The 13,567-nt window shown below is 41.3% G+C and overlaps 1 protein-coding gene across 1 annotated transcript in view; it reads left to right on the forward strand.

Moving 5' to 3' along the window:
- The first annotated feature begins 721 nt into the window (after window positions 1–721).
- Window positions 722–13,567, forward strand: part of YWHAE (tyrosine 3-monooxygenase/tryptophan 5-monooxygenase activation protein epsilon) — a 56,632-nt gene continuing 43,786 nt past the window's right edge. Inside the window, exon 1 of the mRNA XM_073315961.1 lies at window positions 722–919. Within this exon, the coding sequence (XP_073172062.1) occupies window positions 856–919 (64 nt within the window). The 5' untranslated portion in view covers window positions 722–855. The remainder of the gene's footprint in view (window positions 920–13,567) is intronic.

Genomic DNA, 13,567 nt, shown 5'->3' on the forward strand with positions numbered 1-13,567 from the left:
AAATGAGTAACACGGACAGATGTTCCCTGCCGCCCCTCAGAGCTCAAGGGCTATGACAAAATGCAACAGGTGAATGAACACACAATGGGTGTGAGGGGACAAGGGATTAGTAAAAATGAGTGTGTTGGCATAAATCAGTAGGCTCAGTGGTCACTGTAGTTACAGGTATGTATCAAACAAACCCACAACTCACTGCCAAGGAACCCTTACCCATCCCAATATTTCAGTGCGAGGGGCCTTTCAGGCCCCCTGGCACATCTGGATGCCCAGGCCCTTGTCCCTCCCATTTCCCAGTAGCGCCAGAGGCCCCTTACTCCCCATTACCCATGCCAAGGGCCCTTTACCCCCTATATCGTGGTGCAGGGGCCCCTAAACTCCCATTTAACCCCTCAGGCCCCCTCTCTCCTTCATTTCCCAGGAGCGCCAGAGGCCCCTCATGACCCCCTCCCCCATATATCAGTTCCAGGGGACCCTCAACCGTTATATCCCAAGAGTGTCAGCAGCCCCTCACGCTCACACCGCCATCACAGTGCCAAGGACCCGTCCCCTCGTAGCCCAGCCACAGTTCCCTTCCCGCACGCTTCCGGGGCCTGGCAGCCGCAGGAGACTTGACGTCCCATCGGACCCCACCCCTGAGTCTCTCTCCTCCCGCCGGTTGCCAGGGAGCCACTGTTGCCATGGTGGTGCACGGGATGCGCATGCGTCCGCTGGCGGAAGTACCCGGATATAGCAGGAGGAGGCGCTATCGCCGCCATCTTTGCCAGGAGAACAGTGAGCTGGTAGCGGCTGAGCATCCCGGACTCATCAGCCTTCATCCACCCCGTGTAGTCCCCGTCGCCGCCCCGTCTCTTGGACATGGACGATCGGGAGGACCTTGTGTACCAGGCTAAGCTAGCTGAGCAGGCTGAGCGCTATGATGGTGAGAGCCGGGAGGACGGGCGGGCCGGGTAGTGCCGGGGGAAAAGGGAGGGAGCGGCCACAAAATGGCGGCGGCTGGGCAGGGGGGCAGAGGCGGCGAAGGGGGGGCATGAACAAAATGGCGACAGGGATTGTCCCCCGGGTTGAGGGAGCCAGGAGTAGGGGACTAGGGTGAACGGGCGGCCTAGCCCTGGGGGTTGGTATCTCGGGTCGGCTGTGGCGGGGGTCGGCGGCGGCAAAAGCTGGGAATAAAATGGTGGCTGGGAAGGGCGAGTAGGGGGAGGGGACCCACCCCCCGGCTCGATGGAGCCCGACAAAGGGATCCTGCGTCCTTTCTTGTGCCGTCACTAGTGCGAACAGAGGTGGTTCCTCTTACTCGAGCCCTGCCCAGCACCTGGCCGAAGACGGCTGGTTCAGAGTGGCTGAGCCCCGTGTAGTGGGAGCCAGGTCACTTCGTCGCAGTCAACGTCCAGTCCCCGTCCCCCCCATCTGTGATCGGGGTGCCTGGCCCTTAGTGGGCCCTTCTTTACCTTCTCCACCTCCTTCCCGAACCTGGCCCTCGAAGGTGCCTCTCCCTTTTTTGCCCATCATAGTTTAGTGATGTGTCTTTTTAGGTTATCGATTTTTTTTTTTACCTTCTGTACTCCCCTGGCATAGGCTATGGAGTTTATTAAATACAATGTACTTCTCCCTGCTTGAAGTAAATGTAAATCTTATTAGTCTTTCATTTTACGCTTAAAATTATTGTAATTTAGAATGCTGTTTTTCCTAGGCCTTGTATTTTTTTCTTTAAAGTTCATGGGCTATGCTGATTAAATATTTGTAAGGTGTTAAATATTTCTGAGCACTGAAGGTATTCTTCCTGAACCTACACGTAGGTAATATATGCTATTGGTGGGATTTGAAAAATCTGTTCGTCATGCTTACTTTAAACCCTTACCTCTCATTTAAAACTAAATTAGATTTGTCACTTGTGAGTGAAAACAAACTGAACGTGAAAGTAGTGCAAACCTATAGAATACAGGCTTTCTGATCGGTAGGCAGTCCATTCTGGTGCCTTAGTTGCTGCTCATAGCTTTCCCAAGTGACAAGACAAAAATTGATCAGGATCTTTCCTACCATTACTGCTGTTCAGAAGGGGAGGGAACTAGGTCAGGTTCTCTCTGGAGCTACTACCATTAGCAATATATGCAAGTACTGGAGGAATATATTGCGGGGGCGGGGGGAGGACATAAAATGGAGCCATAAGAAGTGATAAGTCAAGGAAATGCTTTCCTTTGGAATAGCCATGAGGCTGGGGGCGTGCTACAACAGTGGTTATCAAGTGGGGGTCTGTGTACCCTTGGGGGTACACAGGTTTTCCAGGGTCTACGTCAACGTAGATATTTGCCTAGTTTTACAACAGACCACATAAAAAGCACTTGCAAAGTCAGTACAAACTAATATTTCATACAATGACTTGTTTATACTGCTCTATATGCTGTACACTGAAATGTAAGTACAATATTTATATTCCAGTTGATTTATAATTGTGTAAAAATGAGAATGTAAGCAATTTTTTTAGTAATAGTGTGCTGTGACACTTGTATTTTGTTAGGTTTCAGAGTAGCAGCCATGTTAGTCTGTATTCGCAAAAAGAAAAGGAGTACTTGTGGCACCTTAGAGGCTAACCAATTTATTTGAGCATAAGCTTTTGTGAGCTACAGCTCACTTCATCGGATGCATTCAGTGGAAAATACAGTGAGGAGATTTATATACACACAATATGAAAAAATGGGTGTTTATCATGCACACTGTAAGGAGAGTGATCACTTAAGATGAGCTTTGATGTCTCAATTTGTAAGCAAGTCATTTTTAAGTGAGGTGGAACTTGGCGGTATGCAAGACAAATCAGAATCTTGAAAGGGGTACAGTAATCTGGGAAGGTTGAGAGCCACTGTACTAGAGTAATTCAGAATTAAAATACTTCTTCTTTCCAGTAGCTGTAGAGGGATTTAAAACATTGGCTATCTTGTAGACAGTAACTGATACATAAGGCCTTGTTGACGATACTCGGTTACATGGTATATTGGCAAATCATAGTGTAGATGCAGCATATATTGGCAAAATCACATTTTGGTGGTATAACTACATCAACACTAGGGTTTTTGCTGGCATAGATATGTTGGTTAGGGGTGTGATCTTTTTTTAAATTTTTCTCCTTCGTGGTCCTAACCAACCTAGCTATGCTGGGAAAACTTACATGTAGATCAGGCCCAATTTGAAGCCCTGAGCAGGGACTGTGAAAAGCACTTGTAGGTATTTCTCCATCCTTCTCCATAGCTTTTTGAGGAAGAGGTATGTATCTGCATGGCATTTCCCTTAGTGTCTGGTAATTTTTCAAATTCTGCTATAGGCATCTGCAGTGCAAAGTAACCAGCCCTCCTGATAGGCAAATCCTACAAATTAATATTTTAATTTTTACTGAGAAGATTCCCCATCTCCTTTTTGTGCCTCTATGAATGTCTGTTCAGGAAAAAGGAAGCAGAAACTGGATAGTTCAAGAGGTGAAAGGTTATGCATTATTACACAGTGGTATGGCTGGTAATGAGATTTTCAGTTAATCAGGCTTTGCTAGAATGCAACATTTTTCTGTAGAGTCCAAAGCAATTTGTTGGAATGGCTTTGTAAAACAAAGGGACAATGTCAGGTTAAAATTATTGTTAGAAATGCGTTTTTTATCTGTGCTTACCTTGCCATATTCATTGCATATTTGGGGAATACATGCACCTACATTCCAATATCCAGTATTGTGATGGTATCAACAATGCAAAAAGATGATGAAATAAGTAGATAATCTTGATTTGTCATGAGGATGTGAAGACAAATGCAATGACTTCTAAACTATTTAGATATCTATATAACACTTTTTATCTATAGATCTTGAAATGTATCATTTCAGTTTTACAGATGGGGAAACCGAGGCATAAGGATTTGGAAATGGTTTGTACAAGATCACACAGTAGGTTGATGTCAAAGTTGGAAAGAGACCCCAGGTTTCCTGACTCCCAAATCTTGTGCCCTGTCTATTAAGCCATGCTCTCTCCTAGTGTTTTTATAAACTGCTTACCAAATAATGCATCTTGTAATGTAACTAATAAAACACAAAGCGTGCCAATTCTTGGAAGATCTCACTGGTTTAAAGCTGTTACCTCAAAGTAAAGAATAACCTACTTGAAATGACATCGTTGATACAAAACATTGTTTGGGAAACAACTGGTAAATGAGATCTGACCAACTGACTGACTTAGCCAAAATCAAGGTGAATTGATTAAAATCATAGGTTGTAGTTTTTGTTAAATTTTAATTGTCATTGCACTAGAGACATATCTTGTTCAGGCGATGAGATTGCTTTGTCTGTTAATGCTGTTTCTTCATTTTACATACTAACTGTGTTTTGTTGTGTATCAAATTGAATCTTTATTGTGTTACACTAAATAAGACCATTCTTAAATGTTCATATTGGTTGAACATAAATGTCTTGTGAAGGTAATAAATATTACAGAATATCACTGAAGCAAAGACCTTAGTAGGATATGGGTAAGAACATTATACAGAAATATAATAGCAAGATTTAAAAAAAAAAAGTAATGTAAACTCTCATGCATTACTGTATAAACCAGTTAGCCAAAGACTCAAAGTAATAGCAGTTTTTTTGTTTTAAGTACATTAAAAGCAGGAAGCCTGCTAAACAACACTGAAGGATAATAAGGCCATTGCGGAGAAACTAAATGAATTCTTTGCATCAGTCTTTACGGCTGAGGATGTGAGGGAGATTCCCAAACCTGAGCCATCCCTTTAGGTGACAGATCTGAAGAACTGTTCCAGATTTACATGTCATTAGAGGAGGTTTTGAAACAGACTGATAAATTAAACCGTAATAAGTCACCGGGACCAGATGGTATTCATCAAGAGTTCTGAAGGCACTCAAATGTGAAATTGCAGAACTACTAACTGAGGTTTGTAACCATCATTTAAATCAGCTTCTGTACCAAATGACTAGAGGATAGCTAACGTGATGCCAAATTTTAAAAAAGGGCTCCAGAGGTGATCCTGGCAATTATAGGCCAGTAAGCCTGACTTTAGTTTTAACTAGTTTGCCCAGTACTAATGCTAAAAAAAATTTTAGTACACAGGGTAAGAAAAGAGCGTACATCTGGGTATAGTGCTTCGATTATCCACAAATACAAAGTTTTGTTTTAAAAGTCATAAGATACATGTAGTGCATAATCAGCAATAACGCAAATTTAGGTGAATAAAATTATCAATACATTTTAGATATTAGCATCCAACTATTTGGGTATATCACTCATGAAAAGTTTATACAGAGAGTTGGTTGTGGAAAGCAAAATATATCAATGAGTGAAGATTGTCCCTCAGTAATTGAGAATTTAGGGTAGGTTGTCCATTTAAAAATACAATCAGAACAGAATTGTCAGACACACAGATGAACATAATTTCTTGGGGACAAGTCAGCATTTTTTTTCTTTTTTTATAAAGGGAAATCATGCCTCACCAGTCTACTAGAATTCTTTGAGGGAGTCAACAAGCATGTGGACAAGGGGGATCCAGTGGATATAGTGTACTTAGATTTTCAGAAAGCCTTTTGAGAAGGTCCCTTGCTAAAGGGTCTTAAGCAAAGTAAGCTGTCATGGGATAAGAGGGAAAGTCCTCTTGCAGATCGGTAACTGGTTAAAAGATAGGACACATAGGGTTGGAATAAATGGTCAGTTTTCAGAATGGAGAGAAGTAAATAGTGGTATCCCCCAGGAGTCTGTACTGGGACCAGTCTTATTCAACATATTCATAAATGATCTGGAAAAAGGGGTAAACAGTGAGATGGCAAAATTGGCAGATGATACAAAACTACTCAAGATAGTTAAGTCCCAAGCAAACTGCAAAGAGTTACATAAGGATCTCACAAAACTAGGTGACTGGGTAACAAAATGGTAGATGGAAAATCAATGTTGATAAATGCAAAGTAATGCATATTGGAAAACATCCCAACTACAGGTATCAAATGATGGGGTCTAAATTAGCTGTTTCCACTCAAAGAGATCTTTGCGTTATTGTGGATAGTTCTCTCAAAACATCCGCTCATTGTGCAGCGGCAATCAAAAAAGCGAACAATGTTGGAAACCATTAAGAAAGGGATAGATAATAAGACAGAAAATGCCATATTGTGTCTCTATAAATCCATGGTAAGCCCACATCTTGAATACTAAGTGCAGATGTGGCTGTCCCATCTCAAAGAAGATGTATTGGAATTGGAAAGGGTTCAGAAAAGAGCAACAAAAATGATTAGAGGTATGGAACGGCTGCCATATGAGGACAGATCAATAAGACTGACTTTTCAGCTTGGAAAAGAGACTGGGGGAGATATGATAGAGGTTTATTAAATCATGATGGGTGTGGAGGGAGTCAATAAGGAAGTGTTAATTTTTACTCATAACACAAGAACTAGGGGGTCACCCAATGAAATTAATAGGCGGCAGGTTTAAAACAACCAAAAGGAAGTTCTTCACACAATGCACAGTCAAGCTGTGGAACTCTTTGCCAGAGGATGTTGTGAAGGCCAAGACTATAACAGAGTTCAAAAAAGAGTATTGCGGAGTATTGGTCCATCAGTGGTTATTAGCCAGGACGGGCAGGGATGGTGTCCCTAGCTTCTGTTTGCCAGAACCTGAGAATTGGGGGGGGGCGTGGATCAGTGCTGCAGATTACCTGTTCTGTTCATTCTCTGTGGGGCACCTGGCATTGGCCACTGTCGGAAGACATGATACTGGGTTAGATGGATCTTTGCTCTGACCCAGTGTGGCCGTTCTTATGTCATGTGTTCTTAATTCCTAATTAAGGGGGGGGTCAGAAAAAACTTTCTTCCTTAATTAGGGAAATTTCCAAGATGGCTAGATCAGGGGTTCTCAACTTTTTTTCTTTCTGAGCCCCCCCTCCCCCCCACCTGCAACATGTTATAAAAACTCCACAGCTCATCTGTACCACAACAACTTTTTTGTGCCAGAGCCGGCATTAGTGGGTAGCAAGCAGGGCTCAGGCCCTGCAAAGCTAAGTTGCTCAGGCTTCGATTTCAGCCCCAGGTGGCAGGGTTCGGGGCCCTGGGCTTCAGCCCCGCTTGGTGTGCCTTTGGCTTTCTGCCCTGGGCTGCAGTGAATCTGCTTGGCAGACCACTTGAAATCTATTTGCAGTCCCCCAGGGGGCCCCGGACTCTTGGTTGAGAACCACTGGCCTAGATGAACTTCTGGTCTGATCTGGTATGGCAGTTTTGGTGTTTTCTGTGTAAAATGGGCTAATGCTCTTTTCAGGTTAAGAGGTAACTTGATTTTGGTCTGTAAGTACCTATATGTGGAAAAGATTTTTTGATAGCGTGCTCTTTAATTTAGCAAACAAAGGCATAATAATAACATCCAGGAGCTTGAAACTAGACTAATTCAGACTAGAAATTAGGTGCAAATCTTGTAACAGTGAAGGGAGTTAACCAAAGGAACAATGTGTGGGGGGTGAATTTGCCATCACCTGAAGTCTTTAAATCAAAATGTCTTTCTAAAAAATATGGTCTAGCTTACCCAGAAGTTATGGTTGTGATGCAGGACTCACAAGTGAGATTCTGTGGCCTTTGTTATGTAGGAACTCTGACTAGACTAAAATAGTGGTCCAGTCTGGCCTTAAAATCTGTTTACATGTGAAGTTAGAGTCTACTATGGAAGCATGTTTAGTTTGCACAGTCAAGTACTCTAATCTTAGGAAATGCCAGATTTACAGTTGCCTATGCAAGCTTAAATCTGCCCCCTTCTGCATACTCATTATGATAAAATTGTTTAATTACATGATCACATACTGTTTTTTTCACAGGATTGTTGCCTCAGTCTCTGTACAAGATGGATGGTGCTCAGGGAATGAGGCAGCTCTTCAGTATTTCCTTGAATCCTTGTTCAGTGGTTAGCCCCATATGTTTTTCACTGTACAGTATCCAAATGCTACAGTGACAATACAATTAATTTATTCATGGCTGTTCTGTGGTCCTCACCAATCTGAGCCTCTCAAACATTAGTGAATATTTCTTCTCCATTCCCTTGCAAGATATCAGAGTATTTATTCCCATTTAACAGACTGGGACTTGAGTGCTTAATGTAATTTTGTATTCAACTTCATATACTTGAAAGAAAAATGGCACATAAAATTACAAAAGCAAGTTCTGTTAACAGCCCCAACTGCCATCATGCACCAGCAGCAGGATTTGTTGAGCCTTAAACACTCAACACTACAGCACAGACCTATACCACAGCCAAAGGGCTAAATAAGTTAGCTATCAGAGAAGATATGTGGCCCAGCCATTGGAAAAGGATACAGCGCATTGAAAGGAGTAGTTACATATGCAGAATTATAGCTCCATTTTACAGACAGTATAGCCACAAACAAATAGATAATAAACTTTGTGGGGGCAGTATGGGTATGTGACTGAGATTTGGATATGGGTTCTATTCCCATCTGTGGAGCCTGTTAAGGCTTTGCTCTAGCTTAAAGATTAAGGACACAGAATTAACACCAGTAGTGAGCCTAGTTCAGGGGTGTTAAACTCATGCAGAGGAGAGGGCTAAATGTTTGTTTATCCATAGGCTACAGTTTAAATTCAGGATTGTCTACTCATATTGCACAAGGGATGCCCGTTAGAGATTTGCACAGAGATATTTGTGAAAAACTAAATATTATTTCCAGCTCTCATGTCTTTCGTTCAGTGAGGAAAATTCTGCTCCCCTTTTGGCCATCACTATTTTGGGCCTTTGTTTCTCTTCCTTACCCACCCTCCTTTATCTGTTTTGCTCACCCTTCCTTATCTTTGCGTCTCCTGTTCTCTCTGCAGCAACTTCCAATTCCAACCCAATGGGCTTCCCTCCCACCTCCAACTTCCATCTGCTAAAATGATCAGCGAGTCAATACTTAATCTTGACACTGTATTTTCATTGAGTTCTAGAGTTGACATTCCAATAACATTAGTAGGGGAGGGGTTAGGTTGCCCCCTCATTGTTTCAAGCGGTCTGCAGACTCAGGCAGACATCACTGCATTGTTTATGCTTGGTTCATATTTGGAAGGTAATAGCTCTAGCCATAAGGACTCGAAAGAGTTTTTTAATACGAAAACTGAGATTATACGCAGACTGGGTATGTCCTGTGTACCTGATCTGGTTTATGGTCTGTATGTTTGACACTCCCCCCTCCATTTGGAAATCATGGTATCCTGGTTCCCTTCAGTGTCTCTTTCCAGAGGTCAAAAGGTTAGGAGGTGTCTGTCCCACCCAGAGATTCTCCTGTGTGTGGACTGCTTAAGTTAGAACTTGGGATAATGCATGCATAATAGTAATGGAATAGTGAATAGGCTTTTGTCAGGAATCCATAAGAAAGCTGTGCTGTTTGAAATAGAGATGGGCATTGACAATTTTAAACACTATAACTCTCCTAAATTTGAACAGATTTTCATAAGATCAGAAAAAGGAACCACTTCACCCCAGGAGTACCCTGCCAGATTTCAAAATGCTGCTACAAACCGTGGAGGGTTGTTGTTGTTTGTTTTTTTTTCTTTTTTTTAAAGATGCAAGAATTTTTTTTATAACTGATAGTGATGGTCAATCTAAATATAGGGAATACTGTCACTTCAACTTAAACATTTTCTTTTCTTTTTTCTTGGTGTTTTTAACTTCTGCTTGTTCTTTACATTTGACATTTAGTTCCTGTGAAACTTTGTAGATTATATGGTGAGTGGAGAACTAGTGAAATTATATCATCAGAGCGCAGATAGTGAAAATTGATCAGTTAAGAGACAGAACTTGTTACTATTTGTATGCTCTTCTAATACCTTTTTCACTTTAAGTGACTCATTTTGGAGAACAGATGCTTTGTTAAAGGACCATCTCCTCCTCCCTCATATCCCTGTACTCCATTTAAAGTGTGAGATCTAATGATACAAGACATCTAGTAGGTTCTCCTGCAAAACAAGAGTAGATCAGGCCTGGCAATTTCTAAAACGAAATACAAGCTAAAGTAAACCTTTCAGGCCTCTTTATGTATAACAAAAAAAGGTAAGGAATTAAAAAATGTCCTATATTAAAAACCTTTTTGTTGGTCTGCAGATATATTAGTCTCATTAAATAATTTTACATTAATATGCCATTCATCATTCAAATTCCCAAAGTGTGTTGCAAACTACATATGCAGCTCTCGTGTACCATTGGAATAGAGCAACTTCTAAAGTAGCACCCACGCTGCCATGTTGAACCAACCTTGGTGTTTCTTCGGGAAGAGGAGGCTGGCAAACTTCAGAGAGGGAATTTAAGGTAGGCAGAGCACAGGAACTAATGCCTCTGTGCTTGCAAAAGGTTGTTGTGGAAGATTGTGGCATGTGCTCTTATGATATGCATACCTGTTAAATGTTTCAGTCATGACAAACATAATTGATTGTAGGGCTTAGGGTGCACAATTTCTGGAAGTTTTGAAGGCATGGAAAAAACATTTTTCCTTTTTTTTTCCAGGGGAAAAAATGGGAATTTTGTTTAAAATAGAAATATCTGTAGTACTTACTTGCTTATCACAACTAACTTTTTTCTTCTTTAAGAGTTAAAAATGAATTATGTATAATTTACTTAGCACATAAGTACTGATTTGTGTGTTTGTTTGAATCAAAACTAAATTTATACTTATTTCGTAATGACAGATATACCTAGTGTTAGGGATAGAGCTGCAGCTGCACACTAAGGCACTTAAGTGTATTTTTTTGCTGTTGACAATGGGGGTGTGTGTGTGTGAAATACAAAATATTGACAATAGAAATCATCAATATTGTAAACTAAAATGAAAGTTAATCTTTTGGGTTCAGAAATAGTATATTAATAGACTTGACATGATACAACAATGGGGCCTTGGGACCCAGAAGAAACTCATGTCTAGAGAAACATTTTATTAATTTTAAATCAGTTGTTAATGGAAGGCATTTTGAAGGACAGCAATAACATTATTTTAAACATTACCCTAAATTGTTTCACTGTTAATTCTGAGAGAATATTTCATAAATTGCTTTGCAATCTTTTCCAAAATTCCCAACTTTTCCATAGTGGGTCTTGTAGGGGGTGGGTAATTTTTTTCTGAAAGTTTGTTTTTTTCTGAACCTTAACACTTCTAGTAAGGCTGCAGCTGAACCGTTCACATTTGCTGCTAATGTAATAGATTTGGACCTTTTGAATTTGCAGAATTCATTGGCTGTCTAAAGGACGTTTTTCTTTAGTTTGGGGAGCGGTCTAGGTTTTATCTGCTGTAACCTGTTAGAGACTAAGTAATTTCCCCCAGCCACTGAGCTATGGGATATTATGGTGTGGGATTCTCTCCCATTCTCTCCTTTTGAAGCTGTTCCACTTTGTATAGAGTCCTTGGAGTGGGGTGGACTAGATCCTGGGTCTCTGACCCTCTGAAGTGGGTTTACTAACCCCCAGGCAGGAGAATAATTCTCTCTCTGGACCAGTGACTCTTCAGATATTCAACTCAAGTGGAATAACTTCAACAGGACATAGTCATTTTACAAAAATCTGGCAGGATTAGAACCCCAGGGGGTGGGAGGTGCGAGGAATTCTGGTTATGCCAACTTGGGTTCACCCATGTACATTTCTCTGGTTTTAGTCACATTGAAGGGAAAAAAAATCCCCCCAAGCCCAGACCATTTGTATCAGCTATAAAGATCAGGTTTTTCACCCAGTCCAGAAACTGCTTAATCTGGTTGCTGGGTTGTTAAATCTTTATTTCTCTTGATAAGACGCATCTATATTTGTAAAATCACAGAAACTTACCAGTAGGTGACCAGTTGTCTAAGCCGTATTAATAGTTTAAAGTTTTGGAGAGCCTAAAGGAATTGTCTTTCTCATCCCTCTCCCCTCCACCTCTGCATTTGAGAGTCAAAGGATGTGCTTGGAGTTAGGAACTGAAGGAAATTTGGGGGCTGGTGACGTTTATACCCTTTGTACAAGTTTCCAAGGAAGGGTTTGATCTCTTACCAGAATTTTGTTCTTGGTAGCTTCCACTACCATCAGGTAATCCAGATTTGATTTATCCTCAACTGAATCAAAACAGTTGGATATAATGGGGCACAAGGCTATTCCTCTGCATACCAGACTCTGAATGTGACCAGTTACTGAGTGGTCATGACCCTTTTAACTTTGTGGAAAAAGGATGCTTCCTGGGCCATACTCCTTCTGGGGGAAGAAAGTTAGTGAACCCCTCTTGGAGTAGGTCAGGAGGTGGTGTCAAGGCATATGCTGGGGGCATCTTATGAAGGACCAAACTGTACCAAGCTTCTTATGCTTTGGCCATGGCTTTTATGAAGACCCATTTGGCTTAAGAATTGGAATTTGTCCTTCATGGCCCTTGCAAAGGTTTCTGATCTCCCTTTCAAGGGTTTTCAAGCCTCTTCAATCCAAAGATGGATGAGTTCCTGAGGAAACTGAAAACAGAGTAAAGAAGTTTTTTTTATAGCAGTTATTCACAGAAGCACACTCTGAAAATCAGTCTCTCCTCTATCAGAGAACAAAATGTCATAATTCCCTTTAGCAGTCTGTGTCAGGCAGAGCTGCATCCAGGCAACAGATTTGAAGGTAAGAGAACCTGCAGCAGGACTGATAAAACCAGTTCTTTCTGTTTAATTTGTCCCAACTTTTATTTTAGTATGACATGTCATTTCTTCATATGGATGGGTCCTGGAAATCATGAAATGGGGATATGCCTATAATGGCACGTGCTTTAACACCTCTTGGCTTTCTGTGCAGATTCTTAACAACTGGACAGATAGGGAGAGGGTTATTAATCTCTGTCAGGAGACAGTTTGTGGGACAGGTTCAATGTTAAGACCCTGTTCACTTTTCACCTAACTGTGCTAAAAAGCACTATAGTTGATCCCATTGGAAAAGTATGGGGTTAGGGTTAGTAGCTAATAAAACCTTTAGTGGCACATCAGTTATTCGTCATGTGGGATCAACTCTGGCCATAATCTTATTTCTCACAACTGGCAAATGTGGGGTCATGCTCAAGAACAGACAGACCTGAATTGTGTATTGAATGCCATTCTTTTGAGTTGGAGGAAGGAGCTCTCCTATATGCCTTTGTCAGTTTCTTTTGGCCCCCCAAGACTCTGAAGAAAACTTACTAGGACAGAACTGAGTTGATGCTGATCTAGCTTGGGGACAGCAGCTTGATTGTCAGTATCAATACGTAATAATAGATAAAGTGCAGAAAATGGGTGACAATACCATATCAGTGAACAGCTGACAAATCTTATTGCTAAATTGGCTGGTTGTAAAGCAAGGGAGCCCCACAGCTGTCACAGGTATGTGCACTAGCTAAGGTTGCGAAACAATTTCACTTATGTATACTTTACATTTCTCTAGTTCCTCCCATCTGAGGATCTTAAAAGCCGTATTTTAAAAATAAAGTTTCATCATACTTATGAGGTGTAAAGTAGCATTTCCATTTTACAGATAAGGAAACTGAGACGCAACAATGTTAGCTAACTTTGCCCAAGATCACACAGCAAGTTTATGGCAGAGCTGGGATTAGAATGCAG

Source organism: Lepidochelys kempii, chromosome 17 (assembly GCF_965140265.1).
Source record: "Lepidochelys kempii isolate rLepKem1 chromosome 17, rLepKem1.hap2, whole genome shotgun sequence".
NCBI lineage: Eukaryota > Metazoa > Chordata > Testudines > Cheloniidae > Lepidochelys > Lepidochelys kempii.